Source organism: Dermacentor silvarum, chromosome 3 (assembly GCF_013339745.2).
Source record: "Dermacentor silvarum isolate Dsil-2018 chromosome 3, BIME_Dsil_1.4, whole genome shotgun sequence".
Lineage (NCBI taxonomy): Eukaryota > Metazoa > Arthropoda > Arachnida > Ixodida > Ixodidae > Dermacentor > Dermacentor silvarum.
In genome coordinates, this window is record NC_051156.1 from 12,391,045 (window position 1) to 12,416,007 (window position 24,963).

At 46.3% G+C, this 24,963-nt stretch overlaps 1 protein-coding gene across 1 annotated transcript in view; it reads left to right on the forward strand.

The window, feature by feature from the left end:
- LOC119445325 (calcium-activated chloride channel regulator 2-like) overlaps window positions 1-24,963 on the forward strand; it is an 82,969-nt gene that overhangs the window by 41,095 nt on the left and 16,911 nt on the right. The window contains exons 3-6 of the mRNA XM_037709637.2: window positions 1,422-1,527; window positions 12,772-13,002; window positions 13,339-13,629; window positions 20,749-20,931. Of these exons, the coding sequence (XP_037565565.2) occupies window positions 1,422-1,527; window positions 12,772-13,002; window positions 13,339-13,629; window positions 20,749-20,931 (811 nt within the window). The remainder of the gene's footprint in view (window positions 1-1,421; window positions 1,528-12,771; window positions 13,003-13,338; window positions 13,630-20,748; window positions 20,932-24,963) is intronic.

Consider the following 24,963-nt stretch of genomic DNA (forward strand, 5'->3'; position numbering starts at 1 on the left):
GGAGAGTGCGTATCATTTTTTTGTCTACTTCTCTCCTGCCGCCACCACCTGTCACTCCTCAGATGGTCGCCACGCTTTCATGAAATTAGGATGACCATTTCCATACTAAATACCCACAGCGGGGGATTGGCGAAAAAAATTAGGACTGCCAACGGAGGAGGACTGCTGACAGTGCCGCAATCTGCCATGGTAGCGGAGGCAGCAGCAGCAAGATGCGGGCAAATTGTCCTGCGCTTGGAGGCCGAGTGTTCCACCACCAGCAGGTGGCGGAGCGGTTGGCCTTGCTATTAGCCTCGGGCTAACCTGAGGCCAATAGCATGGCCAACCGCTCGACAAGCCGAAAGAAATGGTTCTCCTCTTTAAAGACGTACGTCTGCCGGTTCTCGTAAAGCAGGTCCAGTATAATGTTTAGAGCCAATACATCGTACCTATAAGCCAACCCGAGCAGCGGTAGAGAGGTCTCTCGTCAGAGCGACAGCCCGTATACTTTGGGCCCTCATTCATATAACCTGTCACCAGCTAGCTGTTTGAGATGATTGGCGCATGTTGATGATGTCATGAATGTGCAATGATGATCATGATTTCTATAACCCGCCGTGATTGCTTAGTGGCTTTGGTGTTGGGCTGCTAAGCACGAGGTCGCGGGATCGAATCCCGGCTACGGTGGCCGCATTTGGATGGGGGCGAAATGCAACAATGCCCCTGTGCTTACATTTAGGTGCACGTTAAAGAATCCCAGGTGGTCCAAATTATTCTGGAGTCCCCCACTACGGTGTGCCTCATAATCAGATCGTGGTTTTGGCTCGTAAAAACCGATTATTTAATTTTAATCATACAATTGCACATGCCCAACAAGCAGGCCGTATAATGGCACGTGACCCCGACGGGATATTGGTCATGAAGTGGGCGGCACATATTGTGACAATGCAAATTAACTCTTTGAGATCACCACCATGTCTTAAGGATTATAACTTTAATGCGCTGACACATACCCACAATTAAAGATAGGATAGGATCACCACTTGCGCGTTCCAGTTTCCTTTGCGCCAAAGTCGAAGGAACAACTGGGAAAATTTATGGCATTTTATTTACCGATTCACGAAAGTTTCGCTTCATATAGATTCCAGCATGTCCGTTAGATCTGCATAAAGTTTTTTTTTTGACCGTTTCTCCCAATGTATTTGTGCACAGGGCACCCTTGTAGTCCTCTAGTGCCCTTTTCCACTAGAATACGTACAACGCAGATAGATGTTTGGCCAATTATCGTGCATTGCTATCCTCTACTACTGCTGATTCAGGATAAAGGTGACACACGCTTGAGGACCTCTTGCCAAGGTGTTTCTTTTTGCCAGGCGAAAGTTGTCAGCTAGAATATGCGGCGTCTGTACAGATCGCAACCTCCGTGTCTTCTTCGTGCACAGGTTGAGCGGACCTTCACCTTTGCAGCCAACAAACTTTAAAGTGGTGCGCTCGGGTTCCCGACCCGGACGTCTGGTCCTAGTTATGGACGTTTCTGCAAGCATGGCAGTAAGTACCAAGAAGTAAGTACGCTCACAATAAGACAATAACCACGAACACAACGCATATGACAGGCGTTGGTACTAACCTAATGCCCGGCTTTGCTTTTTGCATTTCTGATAATCTATAAGACACTTCTATTTTGTTGCCTAAAGCTCACTAGAAAAAGTTCGCATAAGGCTATCAAAAAAACTTAAAATCTTGCCTGCTGTTCATGACATTAAAACAAATTTGGCGGAATCGCGAGACGGTGTTCGGTGCGAAGGTGTAACCTAGGTGTTGGATTTCTTTTAGTTTAAAATTTTCGCCATACTGCGTGTTTCCACTATTAGTTTCTGTGATTGTAACAAAAACAAAAGTAAAAACAGCAAAAAAATCGTTTCGAATTTGTTTTCTTTTTTCTGACCAAGCACTATAGCAGTGGCGGCCATGGGAATTCGTTGTAGTGTAATCGCGAATGCGGTTATTCATTTGCGTTTTATTACTGACGACACCAGTGCCGAGGTATTCATTCCTAAAGTGTCCGGCGAAATATATGGGCTTTCCGTTCACTTTTATGCTTCAATGCAGTTCGCTAAAAAAAAGTTAGTGGCAACACATTGCATTTTCACCCCAAGTTTCATGGCGTATATCGCAAAACACATGCCATCGCTATAATTCGTTCCAAGAAGGTATGGGCTTCAATCTCATTTGTGGTAATTAGTCAATTGCAATACGTGCCTTAAAGTAAATAATTAAAACGTTCGGTGATCTTTAGGTTAAGTATTCGATTATTCATCTCGATTTTTCGTGCGAGTAATGATCTGATGCTTCGAGTAATCAAGTGCAATAACTACAATGTGTCTATCTGCCTCAGGCAATTCTAAAAGTTCCATATGGTCTTAAAACAACAACCTGTATATGTCGCGGGTTGGAGTTCGCCCAGCACCACATGAAATTTAAACGATGTTTTTGTCATTGAAGAGTACCACGTACACAGTAACCCAAGTTGGTCCGATGGTTAGAACCCTGTTCCCGCAGACAAGTAGCCTGATGCTGGCTACTTCCCAGGCGCGACGGCCAGGTTTCAGCGCGAGTTTCTCAACCGGAACGTGTATGATAGACATGTTCGACAGGGTGATGCCCAACGCCGATACGCCCATTCTTATTGTGGGGGCAATATTCACTACAGCAGACCCACTATAGTCACAGCTCTGCTGGCTTCCCTGTTGGAAGGGCTCTGATTTTTTTTGTCAATAAAGAGTGGCACATATCCAGTGAACCAAGTTCGCGGGAAACACGTTTATTGTAGAGTGGAACATGCCCAATTGGCCATGCTCATTGACCCAAATTGACATCAAAGAAATTAACTGAACTTTTGCACATACCTACTTTCACGTACCTAGTGGCTCAAGTTGGGGTTAATGGGGTTCATTGAAGTGCGACCCTTGCGCAGTAAAACAATTTTGCGTAAACGCGTTAACTGATGACCGGCACATACTCAATGTCGCACACCTAGGCAGGCCGACGATTGATTTTTCACGCGGGTCTTTCAGCAATGCCGCCCGACGCTCTAACCATTAGACCGCGAACTACCAGTGACACGAGTTGGCGAGAAAATGGTTAGATACATAGATAACTGGTAGACTCCTTAAATTGCATTAAGTACCCTAAGAATGCTAATGGGTTCAATATTGGATTTCTCCTGATAAATCGCGTTACCCTTGACAAGTGCGTTCAGCGTGTATAACACGCTGTTAAAGACTTAGAAGACGTCGGCTTTACCATGGTGTACCAGTGGGTACTTTCCCATATCGGCGTCGAAGGCAACGAGGCCGATGACAGTTAGCGCGCAAAGCGTTTTATTTCAAGCCAATGAAGCCGGCTACCCGGGATGCAAAAAGGGACACAAAGAAAGCGATCTTAAGCCACTTCCGCTGGTTGGGGTCTCCACCACATCAGCCTTATGTGATAAAGGCACCAAACTGATGCGTCCATACAGGGTCAGCGTCCGTACGTGGTTTACGCATACATGGTATATCGCATCCGTACAGGGTCAGCGCAAATTCCAGCTTGGTAGAGCAAGACAAGACTGGGACCATCACCGACCTGTGTGCATTGTCAAACTCTTGGTGAAATTAAACATTACTTACTAAAGTGTCCTGAACTGGAAGCAGAACGTAATAGATGAACTGAAGCGCAAGACAGCACCACACTAAAATGCAAGTGATAGTTTGTTCCCGCGAGAATATTGGATATTTAGGAAAGAGGTGCTTCGGCTCCTCCTGAAGTTCGTGCGTGATACAAGGTTTGAAAGTCATTGGTGAGCCGTGTGAATCGTCGAGGTTTGGAAAACGCGCGACGTATTGGGCTCCATGTTAACAGTGCATTCAGCGGCCGTTCCTGCAGTGAGCGTCGGCGGCGTAACCGAGAGAATGAGCGCAGCGAAAGATGAAAGCGAATGCGAAGCACAGCGGGGCATGAAAGACGCAAGGAAGAAAGCGGAGAGGAGGGTACAGCGGAACCATGAGGTGCAAAGCAGAGTAGATCGAGTATGGCAAAGGCGTTAGAAGAAAAGCATTGTGCAGCGGCGATGGCTACGAGATGGCGCCCGAGTAACCTGCTGCGTCTGGTAGGTCTGTCGGCGGCGGCTGCTGTGAATGGCGCCCACGCGTCACCCACGGGCTGGCTTTCGCGATTCCAGATTAGCGAGACAGTCGCGCCGCTTCGTTTGCAACGTGGCGCACGATACACATTGTCCTCGCCAGCCAATATATCGCGAAATGAAAACACGTATAGAGCTGCGCTCAAATTTGGCATTAGGGAGTATCGTTATGGTCTGGGAATATCTGACACTTATTGTTAGCTGGAAGGCGAAATGTTTCAGACCGTACCGCATTTGACAGGGGACAATCAGGCGGAGCAATTGCCGGCAACTTTTGCAAGTCTAGGTCCGCCTGCAGCAAGCAACACCCCTGCTCCTCCTCCTCCTCCTCTCTGCGAACACAGTGTCGCCAAATTAGAGCTGCAGGAGGGAGTAACAGCAAGAACGGCAGTAACGTCATCCATTCCTGCTGGTGCAAAATGAACTTCGCAAAAAATTTCCGCCACGTATTTCATGCACACAAGTGATGGAGATTATCGACAGGCTATCATGTAGGCTTATGTGAACACGTGTTGCCACATTTTGTTCCAATGAGTCCGAACAGAATATGGCCAAATTATCGGATTGTCAGCTGTGTTTGCTAGTGATCATATTGTGACGGGGATTATAGTTGGCAAAACAAAACGTAATATATACAGAGAGAAGCCGAGATGGCGGGACAACAACCACACGAGCCCTTCTCCGATCGTGGTCTTCATCCCCTTGCTGGCGCCTTCTACAATATACGGGAATGGCTTAACAATATGAATGGTCCACCTGACTTGCAATAATTCGGCTGTGCCAGTGAATTTACAGTGGTAGCCAAATGGCTACCACTGGCTGTTGACTCGCGCTTGCGGCTGCTTCTCCAAGGCCTAAAAATGACTACTCCGTGCAGCAGTAATAATAAAAGCAATAATATTATAATGATGATGTCTTAATGGCATTCCCTTTAAAGCGGGGAGCGGGGCGCTGAAAAATAGCCACCTAGCCTGCATGATTTATTCAGATATGCTATACATGTTTTATCTCGCATTTCTGTATACATTTCATTAATCATTCTTTTCTCAATGTCTACCTTGTACCACAACCTAGAAATGTAAGAGATCAAATCAGCTCATATCAATTTCTTCCCTGCTTTTTTTCCACCAATACTCTAAACATCTCTTGCTTATCTCGACTGCTGACCGGTTGATGCTTCCGTCCACTATAAACCCAAGCACTTCTGGAACGTGCACGTTACCTACTGTTTTCGCTGGGTGAATCCCTTCACATTCCATTAGGATGTGCTGAGCCGTCTCCGGATTGTTGCTGCAGCATACTTATGCCTCATCTAGTTCCGAATATTTGCTCCGGTATGTTTTGGTCCTTAGCCATCTGGCTCGAGCCTCAAATAGCAAGGCACTGCCCTTTGTGTTATCGTACAGATTTTCCCGTATAATTTCTTTCTTCTCATTCTAGTAAACTGTCATGGTGCTTTTTACAGCGGAGCTGTTTAAGGCGAGCGTTAGTCCGTAACATGTGAACAGAAAATGTGGACCGATCCTGGTGGTTGTGCAGAATGGGTCCAAGCGCAATCGCACATACCCCTGTGAACTAGCGAAGCTGAGCCTGGCTAAGTCTAGCTAAGCATGGTTGCGACTAGAGTACTGCACGGGCCGTTTTTTTTCAGCCCGGGCCCGGCCCGGGCCCGTTTTTACGTTGGGCGGCCCGCCCGAGCCCGATCAAACCTTTATGGCGAGACCCGGGCCCGGCCCGGGCCCGGAAATAATCTACGTTACCCGCCCGGCCAGGCCCCCCACCCCTTTACCTTAGGCCCGAGCCCGGCCCGAGCCCGACTCGATACCGGCCCAAACCCGGCCCGAGACCGAAAATAATGTTTTTCAGAGTTAAGACGCCCGAGAATAACTCGCTGCACGTTACATGCACACCACCAGAAAGTCCGAGCCCGGCCCGGGCCCGGGTCAAAAAGCACACGCCGTGCCCGAGCCCGGCCCGAGCCCGTGAAAAAACGGTTCTACCTGACCCGGCCCGGCCCACGGGCCGGGCCGGGCCGGGCCCGGGCTTTCGGGTAAGCCCGAGCCCGTGCAGTGCTCTAGTTGCGACTACTTAAGCGTAGTCAGCTATCGATAGCCTATCGATAGCCAAGCAATAGCTCATCGATAATTGAACAATAATCAATAAATTCCGGAAATGCTGGGGATGTCTTGGTAGGGCTTCATAATCATCATCATCATCAGCCTATATTTATGTCCACTGCAGGCCGAAGGCCTCTTCCCGCTATCTCCAATTACCCCTCTGTATTGCGCTAGCTGACTCCAAATTGCGCCTGCAAATTTCATAACTTGATAACCCCAACTAGTTTTCTGCCGTCCTCGACTGCGCTTCGATTCTCGTGGTATCCATTCTGTAAATCTAATGGTCCATCGGTTATCCATCCTACGCATTACAACGCCGGCCCAGCTCCATTTTTTCCTCCTAATGTGAACTAGAATATCGACTATCCCCATTTGCTTTCTGATACACGCCTCTCTCTTCCTGTCTCTTAACGTTAGGCCTAACATTTTTCGTTCCATCGCTGTTTGTGTGGTCCTCAACTTCTCCTCGAGATTCTTTGTTAACCTCCAAGTTTCTGCCCGCTATGTTAGCACCGCACAATGCAATAATTGGACACTTTTCTATTCAGTGACAGTGGTAAGCTCCCTGTGAGGATTTGGCGATGCCTGGCGTATGGTTTCCAACCCAATTTTATTCTTCTGTAAATTTGCTTCTCATAAATAGGGCACCCTGTGAGTAATTAACCTAGATAAACGTACTTCTTTACAGACTCTAGAGGCTGACTGGCGATCCTCAATTCTTGTTCCCTGGCCAGGCTATTGAACATTATCTTTTTCTTCTGCATATTAATCGTCAACCCCACTATTACCTCAGTCCTCAGTCATTTGTAGGTCCTCAGTCATTTGTTGTAATTCGTCCCCATTGTTGCTGAATAGGACAATGTCATCTGCACACCGAAGGTTGCCGATGACATCGGGGTTTCAGATGACATCTGGCGAGCCTGCCAGGATCCTGGCAGGCTTGCCAGATTGTGATGGAAAACAAACTCGCTGTTTCCTTTGGGCGCAGGATCCTTTAATAATGAAACGGCAGGCAGAAGCTTGTTACACGAAACAGAGACGTCATACAGACACGCTAACACGATACAGACGCTTTACATACACACGGACTAGAGTTCGCGAAGTCGTTTGTCCTTATATAAGGATGTGCCTAGCACTCATGCGTCACCACTCGCCCGTGTGCATCGTCGTTGCGGTGCCCGTGACGGTAGTCGTTGTGGCTACGTAGCTGCTGTCGGGCACCAGCTCAGCTGGTGTGATGTTGCGACGGCCACGTCCTACGCCGTCACCACCACGTCGCACCTTGTCGCGACATGGAAGCAGGGGAACAACAGGCCGGTAGAACACCAGGCCACTGCTGTAGCTGGCCAGTAACGCCTGGCCTTTAACGCCTCGGCCACTAGAACGGCGGGCTCGGTTGGCGGACAGGTAGCTCAGGCACTCCGGTGGCCAGCAGGAAGCACTGCACCAGGCCGCTATGACAGCAGGCCGCTGGTACACAGGAGATCAGAGCCACGAGCGGGATCTGCGACCAGGTCCGCACAGTAGCAGGACACCCGGTCACCAGTCATCGGGCTCGCTCAGCAGGCAGGTAGCTCAGGCAGTCCCTAGCATGAAGCGCTGCACCTGTCCGCTATAACAGCAGGCCGCTGGTGCGCAGGAGAGCCTAGCCACGAGCGGGATCTCCGACCAAGTCCGCACGGTTGCAGGGCACCCGGTCGCCGATACCCGAGTCTGAACCGCTGTTCAGCGAGCTGACCTTCGAGGCCGCCGCTCGCTCTCACGCTCTGCGCGCTCTTGTCCTCTCATGCCGCTTCCTTGTCCGTGGCGTCTTTCTTCCTTCGCAATCACCATCAGAACTTTTCTTCTTGTAGTCAGCGCCACACGCCACTATCCACATCATCAATAACATTATCTTAGTCTTCTGCATGTTAATCTTCAACGCCACTCTTACCATTTCTCGGTTAAGGTCCTCAATCATTTGTTGTAATTCGTCCAGATTGTTGCTGAATAGGACAATGCCATCAGCAAACCAAAGATTGCTAAGATATTCGCCATTGATCCTCGCTCCTAAGCCTTCCCAGTCTAAGAGCTTGAATACTTCTTCTAAGCATGCAGTGAATAGCATTGGATAGATTGTGTCTGCTTGCCTGACCCCTTTCTTGATAGGGGTCAGAACCTTCGACGTTTCTTGTGGAGAACCAAGGTAGCTGTGGAGTTCTTGTAGATGTTTGCCAAGCTATTCCCGTATGCCTCCTGTACTCCTTGATTACGCAATGCCTCTGTGAGTGCTGGTATCTCTAGTGAATCAAATGCCTGAATCAAATTTGATCAAAAATAATTAAGTTATATACGAAAGCCATATGGAGAGGTTGATTGTACTCCGCAGATTTTTCGATTACCTGAGTGATGACATGGATATGATCCATCGTAGAATATCTCTTCCTGAAGCTAGCCTGTTCTCTTGGTTGACTGAAGAGTTGCCCTGATTCAATTGGAAATTATCTTGGTGGATATTTTCTACAATACTGAAAGCAAGCTAATGGGTCTATAATTCATTCTTTAACGTCTCCCTTCTGTAATGAAAGCTATCACCTCTCTAATTGGTTTTCTCGGAAGCGCTCTAACCTGGACTCGTTCGCCTGCACCTACCCTCCCTGTTATCGCCGGTTCTACTTTACGCATGATAGAATCCCTAACAAAGACAACGCGACGCTTTACCTGGTCCTCGTCGCAGACAGCTACACATGGGGCCGCTACGCCCTCCCCTCCTGTATTATCGTCACCCTTCGCTTTGTTTTCTTCCGTGGCCGGTACGTCAGAGGCAGCCCCGTCGTGACCACCACTGACGTTGGACGTAATAGTTCAGCGGAAACCCGCTAGGTGGAGAGAAGTAATTAAATGAAAAATCCACGCATTCCTAGCAACTGCCGAAAAGAAAACTCATACGGGTTCCTCGAAAGAAAAGTCGCACAGTTGAAGAAAAATTCGTCCTGGTCCGGGACTCCCGGAAAGGCGGTGGTCCCAGGTTTGAGTCACGAGGGTTTCGACGGGAATTCAGGGCGCAGACTCCCTTCCCAAGCGTATCAACCCTGAAGGAAGCCGAACACCAAGCCGAGATACGCTTGTGCCGATTTGAACCAGTGGGTGCCCTGCCGCGGTGGGAATCGAACCCACAACCTCCCGCAGCCGAGGCGGGCGCTCTACCACTAGGCTACGGCTGCGGTTCCTCCTGATTCGTCCTGGTCCGGGACTCTCGGAAAGGCGGTGCTCCCGGGTTCGAGTCCCGGTCCAGGACGAATTTTAGGGGCGAAGCACCTAAAATTCGTCCTGGACTAAGCTTGTCCTAAGCTTGTCCGTCCGTCCACGTTGTCCGTGCTCACGGCCAACGTTGGTCGCGCCGTAGAAATAGCAACCAGGAGGGCGGAGGAGGGCGACGCATGCGCATGCGGTCTCCTCCTCGCCATCTCCTAGCTCACTTCCCGACCCCCGCTTCTCTTCTCTCCGCGGCACGCTCCGTCAATGCCCACGCAAAAGACGTCGAACGAGATCCCATAGACTTCAGTCTGACCAGGCGACGCTGCGGAAAAACCTGCCACCAGCGCCCCCATCGCAGCCTTGGCGCAAACTCAGTGGTGCACAGAGAGCTGTCCGCAAGCGAACGTGCATAGGCCACAATGGACCCCCTTCTTTCGATTCTGTATAGAAAAGGTTTCCTAAAAATCAAGGACCTCCAAAGCTTCTTTCGCCTATCCACGCTTCGGAAAGGGAGGAAGCTCAGCAGAGCGAAGTACGTGTACAATGTCAAAGAAGTTGCAGGTGTTATTTCGGCGCGCTGCAACTCGCAAATACAGCGAGCATCGTACGACATCGAGTTCGAGGTTAGCACTCCGACGTCTGTTCTCTAGCGCCTAAATGTGTCAAATTTGGGTACGTACATAATGTGAAAGCGATGAAGTACATACATGATTAATTCAGTTAGCTTTGTAGCTTAGGGTCAGTGGTACAATGCTCGCTTTATCAGGGGCGAATGGCCCTGGCGACCTTCGCCTTTTCAGTTGCGTTCTCGCTTCAGCACTCGCTTCCTGTGCGTTCGAGCGTGTCATCGCGCATCTTCGACTGTTCTCTTCACGATTGTCTTCAGTTTGTATTTACTGCAAATGGAGATACGTGCGTCTCCGCTTTCGCGGGGTACAACCGAAGGCCAAACAAACCTAAAAGTTAGTCGCGAGCTATGTTTGGAGATATATTCGTTTGAACACGTGTTAGCATTTCCTAGTTAAAACTGGAACGTTGAGCCTTCAGAAAGTACGTTCGCGATGCTGCGTGAGTTATGATGTTTATCGTGCGTGCCCAGAGCCTTCCTCTAGCTGCTTGCTCACTCCATGTTACACGGAGCGCGCCACGGTCATAGACTGCTGAGCTTCTTAGTGCGTGGGAACGCGACTCTAGCTCGAGACAGCCGTAAAAGACCTAAAGGAGACCTCGTGAAGCGGGGGTCTTGAAAGAGAATTTCAGGGGTCGGTCTGAGAGCGTCGTATCTCCGAACACACAGAGTGCGCATCGTGCAATAAACAAACCACTTTTACTCCGGACAGTCTGAGTTGCCATAGTCCTCCGTCAGGGCTACGCAACCAAATTACAGCAGAACAACATTATCACACTTTCTCATGTGAGCAGCTATGTTGTGGAGGATGCGAGTAGTTCGCTTACCCAACACGTTGAACGGCCCGTATCCAGCGCTCTCGCCTTTCTCCTTCATACGAGCGCGATGGAAATCGGTAAACTGAACGTTGTTATTCAGTCCTTCACGATCACGGTAATTTACAACGCAACTGTAGCGTATATTGCGGGGTTTCTTCGTAGCCCGCGGCGCTGTCGCGGACTCGCGGTTGCCGTCGTGCTCGCCATCGTTCTGACAAGTGAGCCAACCACAACTTTATGGCTCTATGACAGTTCGGCGACGCGTCCGACTAGCGGATAAATTCATAGCTCTCTTTCTGAGTGTTAAATGCGCAAAACATTCGCAATACGAAGCAAAATTAGGTTAAATCGTTGTTTCGCACTCGCTAGCTGCTTAGCCAACTTAGCAAAGGAGTGGGACTTTGCTCTACTCAATTATTACCTCTTCGTACCGGCAGGTGGCGCTGCGCGTCTAGCAAAACTGCAGAGTCTGACGTCTATACTAACGAAAGCAGACGTCTTTTGCTTTATCGAAACGTTTAACGAGAGAACGCATATCAATGCATTCTTCCCCGTCGTCTGCACAGAAGAAGCGGAGCGTTCGGCGGGTGGTGTTGGGATGTACGCGAAATTGCCAGAGACCACAGTAGATCTCGACCCACCAATAACGAGCCAATCTCGCAGCGACGAACACGCTGCAATAAACTATCCGACGGAACCATCGTCATGACAGTGTACTTGGCCCCTAATCTCTCCCGAGGCAACGTAGAAAAGTACATCGATCTAGCCATGCGCGAATACGAAACAAAGTACAAGAACCCCTCCATACTTGTCGGACATTTCAACGTAGACATCACGGACAGCGACTCGCTTGTGCAGTATATGACGCCTCGATACGCTCTACGATGCATTTCGTATGACTGGAAACAACCAACAACCACCAGGGGGACGTGCATAGACCTTGTCTTCGCCAACTTCAGGCTAGATCCTATCGAAGAACCATTGGCTCTACATTTCATGGACCACAACACAATGATAATGAAGGGAAAACGGATTCCAGAACTCAACACGACATACGAGTTATGTCAAATAAAACATTGTATATACTGTACACACGCGTTGTCACTCATTTACATGCGCGAGTGGCCAATGTCGCGGGTGATTTACGGTAAGAACGATACCCAGTGCTTCGCCCACTCGTCATGATTCGCTTCGTGGAGATGCGTGGATTTTTCTTCAACTGCGCGGGTTTTCTTTAGAGGAACCCGTATGGGTTTTCTTTGTGGTAGTTGCTACGAGTGGGTGGATGTCTCATTTTTGAATTAACCACTGACGTTTCCGCCACAGCTTTCCGGCGTGGTGGTTTGCGCTTCCTTAACTGTTCTCGCATTGGAACCAGCTCCGTTCCCGGTGCTCGCATCGATGCGTTCGCCATTGCTTTACGGAAGGCAGCAGGCCGTGCACTCTGGCGGCTGATCTGTCTGTCAAATGTTTTGTTGTCGCTCTCCACGAATTTCACGCGGCATGTCCAAACTGAGTAGACACGCTGTCCGACACGAAAATGCCGAGTACCAACAGTGTTTAGTGGTATCGTACTAAATCAGGTGTAGATATTAATTATTCTACAAACAGAAGACGCTGACGTTAATGTATGATGGCTGATATTGTTGACCTTCAAAGGAAATGCATTTGATCCGTGAAATAGTGCCTTAGATGTCGGCCAATCTCACATCAATTGAATCTACGATATCATTACCGTGCACTGCATAATTTCCAGTTGAAGTTGCCACGCAGCATGCACTGCGCTGCCTACTGCTTCTGACATCACAGCAGGGTGACCGCTTGGCACAACTGAGGCGATCCGTATGCCGATTCCTGGAGGACGGTGCTCCCGATCACTCTCTGGAACTGTCGATGGTAGTCTTCAGCCAGAGGGCGCGGATTCTTGAGCCCCTGACGAAGCTTAACGAGACCGTGCGGAGGAGGTTGAAGGAGACCGCGCTGCCTGTTTCTGTCGGTGGGAGAACCTCCATGGGAGCTGGGATCATCGCTGCTCTTAAGGTAGGAAAAGAAAGATAACGAAGCGTGTAATAAAACTGCACGTAGTGCGCACATACCCGCATCAAAAGGTGGTATAATCTTTGCGGGTCAAGTGTTCGGAGTCACCAATATTGATTTGACTTCCTAGTGTTGTCCTAAATGGACGGACTGATTCACCTCACAGACAGGTTACGAATCCCATCTGCTAAATTATGCCGATACACTTGACACGTGTTCTCTGGTAAACGACAGCATTGTGAAAACAGTGTACGAACTAAATACATTGTTTATTGTTCTGCACTTTAATGAATTGTGCTGTTTGATGAGCACTAAATCTTGACCTGGTGCTGTGAGCAGGTGCTGGAGACCGGCGGTGCCGAGGGCAGTGCTGTGCTACTCATCACTGATGGCGAGGAGAACGAGCCACCCTTCCTGAGCCAAGTGCTGCCGCGGCTGTTGCAGAAAAAGGTGACGCTGCACACGTTAGCCGTTACGATGGACGCGCAAGCTTCGCTCGAGAAAGCGGCGCGAGACACGGGCGGACGAGCGTTCTCAACAGTCGGCTCCGATGATGTTGTCACCGGCATTGCGGACGCCTTCTCCTCAGCCGCTGTCGAGCAACTCGACGGAGAGACTCGCCCGGTTACGGTAAGGAAAAGGAACGTCCCACTGATTATGCGGTTAGGTTGTGCTTCGAATCGTAAAGATGAGTGTAGTGCTTTAAGGCACCCCCTTTTTTTTTCTTGCTTGGTGGTGACTACACTTTCCGTATAATGTTGCAGACTGCACGAAGTTTGCGCTTCTCTGCAATTCCGTGCTCTGGCGGTTCTGATCATTTATGACAGGATAGGGCTCAAGCCTAGTGCTTTACGAGGATGTCCAAGTGTCGTAGGAGGGAGGTTACGTCTTCTTTCTTCCAAAAATAAGAGGCTTAAGAGACTGCGATACTTGTCAAAATGTAATTCATGGCAAGTTGAATGCCTGTTGATACTTACATTTGGAAAGTGTGGCTGCTTCCAAATAACAATGTTATCTGCGTGATGACCCCTCCATACGTTTTAAAGATTGTTCAATAAGTTCGAAACAGTTCGGACAGGAGACGAAAAACAGGTTGCCCTTATTTGTTAGGACTGCCACCCCGCTTATAGTAGTGATAATTCGATAGCCTCCTCATCACGTCTTGCAGGAACGATCAGTTTATAATGATACGACCTCGACATATAATGGCTTTGGGTGTGCGAATGTTCGAAATGTTGATAACGAATCGAATACCCTCGAAACACAGGCTGTTCGATTTGTATTCGATTGTAAATCCACATACTCATTCCGTCACATTTATTTTGATTTCGGCACTGCGGTACAATCGTAGATAATTTTTTTTGGCTTTCGGGCAGCCCTCCTCGAATCATTAAAAAGATTGTGATGAGCCTATGAGAAAATTAGGAAGAAAAACTTAGCTAATTAAATGGCACTGTTCTTCAACGCCATACATTATATAATAACTTTGTGTTTCTCGTTTTATTTTACTGTTTATTTTACTATACGATGCTAGTCAACTGCGCCAAAAACATCACTTCTATGTCGGGCGCTCACGAGACATAGCGAAAAGTTGCCCAATATAAGTATTGCAGCTGTTAGTGTTTGTGCTGTTGATTGAATGTTAAAAGAACGAGGGCACTGTTGCGGTGATGACAACCCTGTACAGCGAAGAGACCATCACAGTCGTAAGCCAGGAACCATATTTGTTGCTGATACTTCAGTCTGCGTGCCACTCACAATGTTCACAAGAAATTTGTTTGAGGGCAGAAATGGGTCGGTGCGCAGCCACGCAATTGAAGGCTTGGCGAGTAAAGCGATATTTTAACGGTGAACTTAAGTGATAATTGTTTATGAATCACATACAATAATCGCGAATTGTCTGTTATAAAACAAATATATGTGTGAGTGGTAGGCATGTTTAGTATCGTGGTCGGTGGCGTCACTAGGGCGGGAGGGGGCTGAGCGGCAGCTGTGCTACGGTCGCCACTCGAGCCTTTGTATTTCGTGCGGCTTGTAGCCGCATGCGGTAAACGTCCGCGCCCGGGACAGTTGAATGGAGGAGGAAGCCGAGAAGTGCTTTCGGAACAGTGTGCGTGGTGCAAGCTTTCACGCACTTATTTACGTGGCGCAAGACGTGTTGACGCCAGCAGTGTCATATGAGATCCGGCGCGCATGCGTTAGACTTGCTGTTCTTTATGCCTTTGTTATAAAACCACTTCGCTGGGCTGGTTATGATAAACCACATCATCGGAGGAGAACAGATATTACAAATCCAACGCTCGCTCGTCTCACATTCGGAATAAACCGAAGTTGACTATCAAATGTATATTCTCTTTCTATTTTCTCACTCTGTCGCTAAAAATTGCACGCACATGATCAACGTTGCGCATCCGCTTGCAAAGATGGCTTGAAGGCCAGCAAGCTGGAAAGTTGTGCTCGTTACTAAAACTCTAGGAAATGACTATTTCATTCCCAAAGGTATGGACGACAGGCCATTTAAGCTATGCTAACGTATTAAGCAAAATGATGCCATTATGTTCAAATTGACAAACAAACATCTGCGTGATCCACAGCTGAATATAATTTGTCGTTTGTTTCATATAATAAGCACGATAAATCTGGGAAATTATGGGACACGTATTGAAGCACTGGCTCCCCTTTATTTGACTAGTTCCTATCGAAATATACGAAGCAAGGTGTCTATTCATTTATTCCCATTACTCTACAGGCCCCAAAGGAGCAATAAGCAGTGCTAATCAGTGCTGAATTCAATGACAGGAACAGCAGCAAACGCTAAATTCAGCAATAAAGTCAAACATAACACGGCAGATGAAATTGTTTGTAGCGCATAAAAGATAGAAATAAATACTGAATTACAAGCAAATGACAAGACTGCCCTTTTAAATTATTCCGCATTCACTCTACAAAATATTCATTAAGAATAGGAGAGAGTGGCAGGAGAAAGCGACGCGAGGAGGTAGTGACGCGCCTAGCAGCCACCAAGGGTGCCGGGAAACAGAGGAACGCCACCGGTCATGATTGCTCCTTCACTCTTATAGTCGTAGCACATATCGAGGCTGGATCACGTGAACAAACTGGCATATATGTATAGTAAAAACAAACTAGTAAAAGCTAATAAAATATAAATAAAAGAAGAATCGAGCAAGCGCAAAGCGCACAGAATGTCCAAGTGCTCTAAGCTGCGTTGCCCAAGACAAAAAAAAAAAAAAAAAAAAGGACAAGGCGTGGAGGTTTGTCTGGACTAAGGATGGGCAAATTCTCGTCAGAAAAGACGAGAACACGCGGGTCGTCAGGATTGCTTGTGACAGTGACTTAGACAAAATTGACTTAAGTGTATATTCTGCGCAGGCGCAAAAAGGAAATTAGTTTTCGAAATGGCTCCGCAATTTCTTACAACTACTGATGTTAACTCTCTCTACTCTGGTAATCAAAATATTTCGTCATTTTTACATCTCAATGCTCAATCGCTCTGCAACAAAGATGAGGTGATGACCTTTCTTTACACTTTAAATTTTCATTGCGATATTTTGATGATAACTGAAACCTGGTACCGAGATAATTCTGTACATCTGAACATCCCGCGTTACAATACATACACACAGAACAGGCAAAACAGAAGAGGAGGTGGTATTCTGATAGCCGCAAAAGAATCTTTAAAATGCTACTTAATGCCAGAGTTTTCACAAATGCATGACGACTACGAAATCTTGTCTTTAAAGTGTGGTAACTATGTATTCTTTTGTCCTGTATCGTCCTCCAAGTTGTAATGTTACATCCTTTTTCCAGTTTTTCGATGCCTTCTTATCTTACATTACAGAAAACAAGCTCTTGTTAGTCTTGGGTGGTGATATAAACATTGATTTTTTGTCATCGTCACCTGAACAACGTGAAATGCAAAGATTGTTGGAATGCAATAGTTTTTGTAACTTGATACGAGAGCCTACGCGACCGCTCACATCTACATCCCTTGATGCCTTTATTACCAACGTATACGACCAAAATTGCGTGTCAGGAGTCATATAGGCGCAAATCAGTGATCATCTACCTATTTTTCTTTTTGTTAAGCAGTCAGGTAAAAGGCATCAACAAACTTCTCCTCTGAAGAAATACCAATCAATAACCGAGGCGACACAGAGTAAATTTTGTGCCAGATTAGCCAATACGAACTGGAATTTCATATATGAAATCACTGATGCAGAAACTGCTTATGATTATTTTATTACCACTATTAGAGCGGTATATGAGGAATGTTTTCCCTACAAATGTTTTAAAAAGCCCAGAAAGGCACGTAAACCATGGATAAATAAAGAATGTTTGGAACTCACACAGAGAAAAGACCATCTTTATAAGCGTTTCCTTCAAAGCAGAAATTTAGACGATCTTGCGCTATTTAGGGTGTATCGCAATAAAGTTACTTCACATCTGAGACGAGTGAAGAACGACTACTTGCATGAGCTATTTAACAACGATGTCCTAAAAAGAAGCAATTTAACATGGAATCGACTAAATCATATTTGAAATCCCAATAAAGACAGCGCTAATATGGAAATTGATATTAATGATGAAAGGCTTTCTGGCAGAAGGCTTGCCAATTGTCTCAATGATTATTTTGTGTCCTTGGTGCATAGCACACATGATCCTGCTTGTCTCAACTACTTAAACCCACAAAACCCTCAAAGTGCATTTTTATTCCCTACAAATTCCAATGAAATCCAAAGCCTTTTTCTGGGTATTCGAAACAGCAGATCACGAGATGTATGTGATTTTCAGATTCTCCCTTTTAAGCGTGCTATTAACATTCTCAGCCCTATCTTAGCTCACATATTTAATTGCTGTTTCAAAGATGGTATATTTCCCAAGAGTATGCAAAATGCTAGAGTGGCTGTAATCTATAAAGGTGGAGATAGAAGTAATTTAGCAAATTACCGCCCAATATCTATACTTCCAATATTTTCAAAGTGTCTAGAAAAGATTATACATGTACGAATGTCAAATTTTTGCGAAAAGCATCACTTGATAACACTCAGCCAGCATGGTTTTCGAAAATTCCATTCTACTGAAACGGCGATTTTAACTCAAAAAGAACTTATTCTAAATTGTTTTGAACAAAAGGAATTAGCATTGGGTATATATGTGGACTTTTCTAAAGCATTCGATAGGATTAACCACTATACATTACTCGCCAAACTTCGTGTATATGGTTTCCGAGGTGTGTTCCTTAACCTCATAAAATCCTATTTAACATACCGTCATCAACAGGTAGTAGTCAATGATCAACATTCAGATAATAAAGCTATTCCTGCAGGTGTTCCTCAGGGTAGCATATTAGGCCCACTGCTATTTAACTTATATATTAATGACATTGTTAACATTAGTGATAAACCTACTTTCGTTATATATGCAGAGGATACGAGCCTATTTTTTAGAGGATCATGCTTGTCGGACATTCGAAACCAGGCTGATGATTGTTTACGCTCATTATACCAATGGTCCCTATGTAATTCGCTCCCCATCAATACTAATAAAACAAAAGCTGTGTTGTTTAGACCCCGGAACAAGGTTATTGAATCTCATGCTACTGTTCTTAAAATAGGATCTGACGTTATAGAAACTGTACCTCGTGAAAAGAGCTTAGGAGTTGTCTTTGAGGAACACCTACAGTGGAATGATCACGTTGATTCTGTTGCCGTAAAACTTTCAAGAACGGTAGGGATCCTTTCGAAATTCAGAAATTTATTTCCTCAGTGTATCGAAAAACTATTATATTACTGATTGTTTTACTCTGTCCTTAACTATTGTTATCTGGTATGGGGCACGACTTCTTTTTCCAACACTAACAAACTACACACAATCCAAAAACGGGCTGTACGCAACATTGCCAATGCTGCGTTCGATTCCCCCTCCAAACCTATTTTTGAAGCACTTAACATAATACCCATAACAGAATTGTACAATAATGTGCTGCTTAAAAGATATAAATTTAGCATTAGGCAAAATGCCTTTCTTGTTAAGCTATCCAATTTAAAACATAAAACGTACACATACGATTCCCGAGCCGCTGGTGATTGGTTTATACCAAAACACGTACGAATTATGGTCGACAAATGATTTCTTATCGACTACCCTCTCTACTAAATTCATGCAATGCCCTATAGAAGAGTGATTTTTGTTTTGGTTTGCTTTCGCGTGTAAATCAACCTTTGAGAGCAAGTTGTAAGATGCTTTTTTTTCTTTTTTTTAGTTTTGTTGTTGCTGCATTATTGGCCACTTTACAGTTATTATCTATCTATGCTCGTATAAGCCAAGTTTTTGTAGGGGGCGTAGACCCTCGTCAAGCCTGTGAAAGGCTTTTTGTCTACGTCCCCATCATCATCTTAATGATGTAAATAAAGTTTCTGTCTGTCTGTCTGTCTGTCTGTCTGTCTGTCTGTCTGTCTGTCTGTCTGTCTGTCTGTCTGTCTGTCTGTCTGTCTGTCTGTCTGTCTGTCTGTCTGTCTGTCTGTCTGTCTGTCTGTCCTGTCTGTCTGTCTGTCTGTCTGTCTGTCTGTCTGTCTGTCTGTCTGTCTGTCTGTCTGTCTGTCTGTCTGTCTGTCTGTCTGTCTGTCTGTCTGTCTGTCTGTCTGTCTGTCTGTCTGTCTGTCTGTCTGTCTGTCTGTCTGTCTGTCTGTCTGTCTGTCTGTCTGTCTGTCTGTCTGTCTGTCTGTCTGTCTGTCTGTCTGTCTGTCTGTCTGTCTGTCTGTCTGTCTGTCGTCTGTCTGTCTGTCTGTCTGTCTGTCTGTCTGTCTGTCTGTCTGTCTGTCTGTCTGTCTGTCTGTCTGTCTGTCTGTCTGTCTGTCTGTCTGTCTGTCTGTCTGTCTGTCTGTCTGTCTGTCTGTCTGTCTGTCTGTCTGTCTGTCTGTCTGTCTGTCTGTCTGTCTGTCTGTCTGTCTGTCTGTCTGTCTGTCTGTCTGTCTGTCTGTCCTGTCTGTCTGTCTGTCTGTCTGTCTGTCTGTCTGTCTGTCTGTCTGTCTGTCTGTCGTCTGTCTGTCTGTCTGTCTGTCTGTCTGTCTGTCTGTCTGTCTGTCTGTCTGTCTGTCTGTCTGTCCTGTCTGTCTGTCTGTCTGTCTGTCTGTCTGTCTGTCTGTCTGTCTGTCTGTCTGTCTGTCTGTCTGTCTGTCTGTCTGTCTGTCTGTCTGTCTGTCTGTCTGTCTGTCCTGTCTGTCTGTCTGTCTTCTGTCTGTCTGTCTGTCTGTCTGTCTGTCTGTCTGTCTGTCTGTCTGTCCTGTCTGTCTGTCTGTCTGTCTGTCTGTCTGTCTGTCTGTCTGTCTGTCTGTCTGTCTGTCTGTCTGTCTGTCTGTCTGTCTGTCTGTCTGTCTGTCTGTCTGTCTGTCTGTCTGTCTGTCTGTCTGTCCTGTCTGTCTGTCTGTCTGTCTGTCTGTCTGTCTGTCTGTCTGTCTGTCTGTCTGTCTGTCTGTCTGTCTGTCTGTCTGTCTGTCTGTCTGTCTGTCTGTCTGTCTGTCTGTCTGTCTGTCTGTCTGTCTGTCTGTCTGTCTGTCTGTCTGTCTGTCTGTCTGTCTGTCTGTCTGTCTGTCTGTCAAATTAATCGGGTGCATTTCACGTACAGAAGACGTGCTTGATGTACACTTGGCGCAATTTAGATGAAACAACACAGTATGTTGTTTGTGACACATGCACATTCGCATGCTGTATTTTTTTTTGCACGCACAGCTATTCAGCGAGTCTGTCAACGTTACGAGATTTGATGTGCCTGTGGATGAAGAGCTCGGTCGCGCTACGCAGTTCGTGAGCTCCTCACGGCACCTGGAAGTGGTCAGCCCCTTAGGCGAGCGCATGCTGGGCTCCTACGACGCAAGCCTTCAAAGAAGCAAGCTTCTGTTGGACAGGGCTTGGGTGAGCGCTGAACGATTGTTTGCTGTTGCGATTCTGTGATGTCATAAAGACTGTGCAACGTATGAGATAGAATGCGGGACCAATCCATGGTTAACTGCAGCGCGCACAAAAAACTAAGCACCTAGGAAGTTAACTATCAAGAGCCGACTTGCAACTCAGTTTATTTTTGTAAAACACGGTAAATGTATGCAGAACAATATTTGGGCTCACACATTTGGCCGCCCGTGCTCTTTACGGATCTAATGTTTCAGTAGGCGCTGACTAATTCCGTTGGTCTCTCCTCGTGCAGCGTCGACATGCGACGCCTCCGACGCCATTGGCGATGCTCCTCATCCCGCCAGTGCGGTGAGGCGCCTAGTACTATATCAGCCAGGGCGCTGTTCCTTCTGCCCAGCGGAAGTTGCCGTACGTGCTGCTCCGAACCATATCGCACACGGTTGTACTTACGACACCGTCTCTTGCTATCGCTGTCAATGCTTCGCCAAGTTTGACGGTGAAGCTGCCAACTTTTTTTTTCATCTTTCTTCTTTATAAGTGGATTACAGGGATACCGACTGAGAGCCGCTGCTGGTCTTGCACTTGAAGTGCAAGTGCGGCAAGCTTTAGGGAATAATAAGCCTATCAAAAAAATCTCATGTGATGCATATGCACCGTATTCAATGATCTTTTATTGTCATATAAGAACGAATCTGAAACATATGTGTTCTAATATAATTGCAAGAGAACATTGGATATGTGGTATGTGGGCGATATAAGTTTTATAGCAACGCAGTAAATGTGACGACAAGCGCTTAAAAATGTCGTATGAAATTTTTTACGCTGACTCACGAAGCCTATATTTTAAGGATATATGAGGAATATTAGGGGCGATATGTAGGGAAATACTGAAGTGTGCGTGTTGAGTACCGCTAAAACAAAATTACTAAACCATCGTTTTTGGCCCGTTGAGGCGGGTTTTGTGAAAAGATTAAAACGTTTCCCGCTTTTTATGGAGGACAAAAACAGCGCGAATCTTATATTTACGGGAGATAGGGGCCACTGTTTTAGGTGACGTGTACTGATAGCTGGATGTCTGTATGGTAATTGTGTTTGTTGAAAATAAATACGCAATATACCGTCTTGTGTCAATGTTTATGCTTAATACGAGAGATGTAGTTTCTTACTGGTCTTCTCGGTGAAAAATACGTGTCACGGTGTTTTTATTTCGCTGAAATAGGAATCATGTTGTGATTGACAGACGGTATGTGTTTAGTATGTGCAGGTTCATTATAGGCTTGGTAGAAAGTTACTTATTCAAGCATACAAGAGTGCCATACTGGCATTAAACGCAGTATTTCCCAGAGCCCTTAAATCACTGTACTAGACGCGAACTTCAAAATAAGTGAATATAGGGGAAGTGCATAGTTTATTGGGTGGCAAAACTTTCACGTAGACGTGTTGCACATAATTACTGTACCCTCGTTTTCACAATTTATTCTCTCTCTCTTTCTCTCTTCTATTTTTGTCCCTGGTATGTGCCCTTGAGCTTGGACCCTTTCTGCACTATCGCCAGGATGTTAACGTAAAGTTATGTCACGGCAATAAAACAAACGTTTTACACATAAAGGAAGGGCTGGCAGTTTTCTTTATTGCTTTTTTCTCTCTCTCTCTTTGTTTCTGTCTTTCTCACTTTCCCTCTTTCTTACTTTCTCTCTTTTTTGTAACTCTGTCCTTCTCTCTCTTTATCTCTTTCTCTCTTTCATTATTTCTCTCTTTTTAACTCTGTTTCTCCCTGCCTTTCCAATTCCCTCTCTCTTTATTTATTTATTTCTCTCTCTCTTTCTCACTCTCTCTTTCTGTCTTTCTTTCTCTCTTCCTTTCCCACTCTCTTTTTCTCTTTCTACCTTTCTCTCTCTCTTTTTTTGTCCCTGGTATGCACCATTGAGCTTGGACCCTTTCTGAAACTATCGCCAGGATCAGCACACTTTTGAGCGTGACGGCGCCACCACCAGCACCACCGCCGCCGACATTTGTGAGCCTATAAAGCTTCGCTCAAAAAAAAAAAAAAGAAATCTATCGCTAGGACGGCCACTCAGCATGTGATTGAGTAGCGCAAAATTTAGCACGCGGCCCTGCCATAACTACATAGAAAGGCCAACCAGATCGAGCTTAACAAATTTTGGCTAACTACTGTGGCAAATGTGTGTGCCAGTGAAATGCGTGTGAATCACCTACACTTCTTGAAAAAATGAATGTCTTAAGCAAGTACTGCAAACTGTCACGCTGCAGTTATTAGTTACGTTTTCGAGGGTCCTGAAAAAACTCGGGTTTACACAAAACTTATATTTAGCGCGAATAGGGAACATTGTAATTACCAATGTGTTGCGAAACTTTACTCGGTCATTTAGTCGGTCAGAGTCGGTCGTTCTCACGGACTCCCAGGAGACATGTCGCATGTTTCTTAAGGGGCACGTGACGGAGGCTAGCCTCGAGATAATCCCCAAATCCTTCAACCACCGTAATCGCCTACTCTGGTGCCCGGGCCACGCGGGGGTACAGGGGAACGAGATGGCTAACGCTCGAGGGTTTACTAACCGAGCGACGGCGTCCTCTTCTAAGCCCAACCACTCGCACTATCCCTCACAAAATTCCACCAATTTAAATGCCAAAGACATCCTTGCTCATCAGCTTGGAGTCCGCAGAAAATACCCGCCGCCCCACCCAGAACTTAGCGGGGAAGAGGCCGCCGATTGACGTAAAATACAGACCGCGGTATTCCCCCATTTAAAATTGCTAAACGCCATGTATCCCACTCGTTATAGGGCCAACTGTCCTTGGTGCGGTGGCATACCTACCCTAATTCACGTAACTTGGGAGTGCGCTAAGCACCCTCATAGGCCAAATACCAGTAACACAATGGAGCAGTGGGAGGCACATCTCGCCCACTCCGACCTGGCAAGACAAAAGTCCTTAATTAGCCAGGTCAGGCAGGCGGCAGAGGTCAGTGGGGCCCTGGACTGAGAGGCTCCGACCACTGCTCCTTAAAATCTCTTCCATTCCAATAAAGTTTCTATTAACATTTCTCTATTCATAGGAGCGTTATTAAAAATTGGGAGGACGCTTAAGCTTCGTTTTTAAGAGTGGAACGCGATAGCATTCAAATATCCCTGACTGCTTCCCGACGACTGCAGCTTATGTAACCATAATGGTTACTCGCAAACACTGGCGGCGAACGCTATGCACGTAGGCGAGCTTTCTGGCGGAAACGCGGCCTCTTGCGTGGGCCAATCCCGGAGATAGTGCACAACCGCGCCAAAGAAATTCCACCATTTCCAGGTTCTGTATTTGTTTCGCACTTTTAATATTTCAGTCTGAGAAGGTTTAACATAAAAGGCATGCGCTGTGGGTGCTTTGTTTCAGGACATTTGTTTCTGGATTGTCATTCTCAAAGTTTCGAGGAATGCTTTGCCAAGAATGCAAGACAATATGAACAATATTAATGATATAATGGTGTGGTATACCTAAACGTGGTTGGAGATGATTTTCTCGGCCGCGGGCGCCAATGACGACGCCGACGCTGACGCCGGATTTTCTGCGACACGGAGTCCTAAACGCTATCGCGTTAAAATTGCTGAACCCTCGTTTTTACCCTATTTTCTTGCGCCTTACGAGGTTCGTAGTTAATTTATTTCTCACGTGTCCTCGTTGAACCACACATGGCACCTTTATTTATATTTGACTAAATTAAGGAGACTAATATGGTTAATAAATAGGCAAAGTTCGAAGTATTTGGAATAATTGTGGAATTTGGAATAAATTATGTGGAAAATTGCTGCGAAGCGTTATGAGTTTGTTCAACGGGCGGCGCTAAACTTAGCCTGCGTACAAATGCCGGGAACATTGCATTTACCAAACATGGGTGCAACACTCTGCCAAACTTGCGTGCTAACTTACCTTTTACGAGCGGAGCAAAATTTACCACGCAGCCCTGGCATAACTACAAATGCCACCAAGATGACTTGGCGAAAGTGAGCAGACCAGTTTGGCAAATAC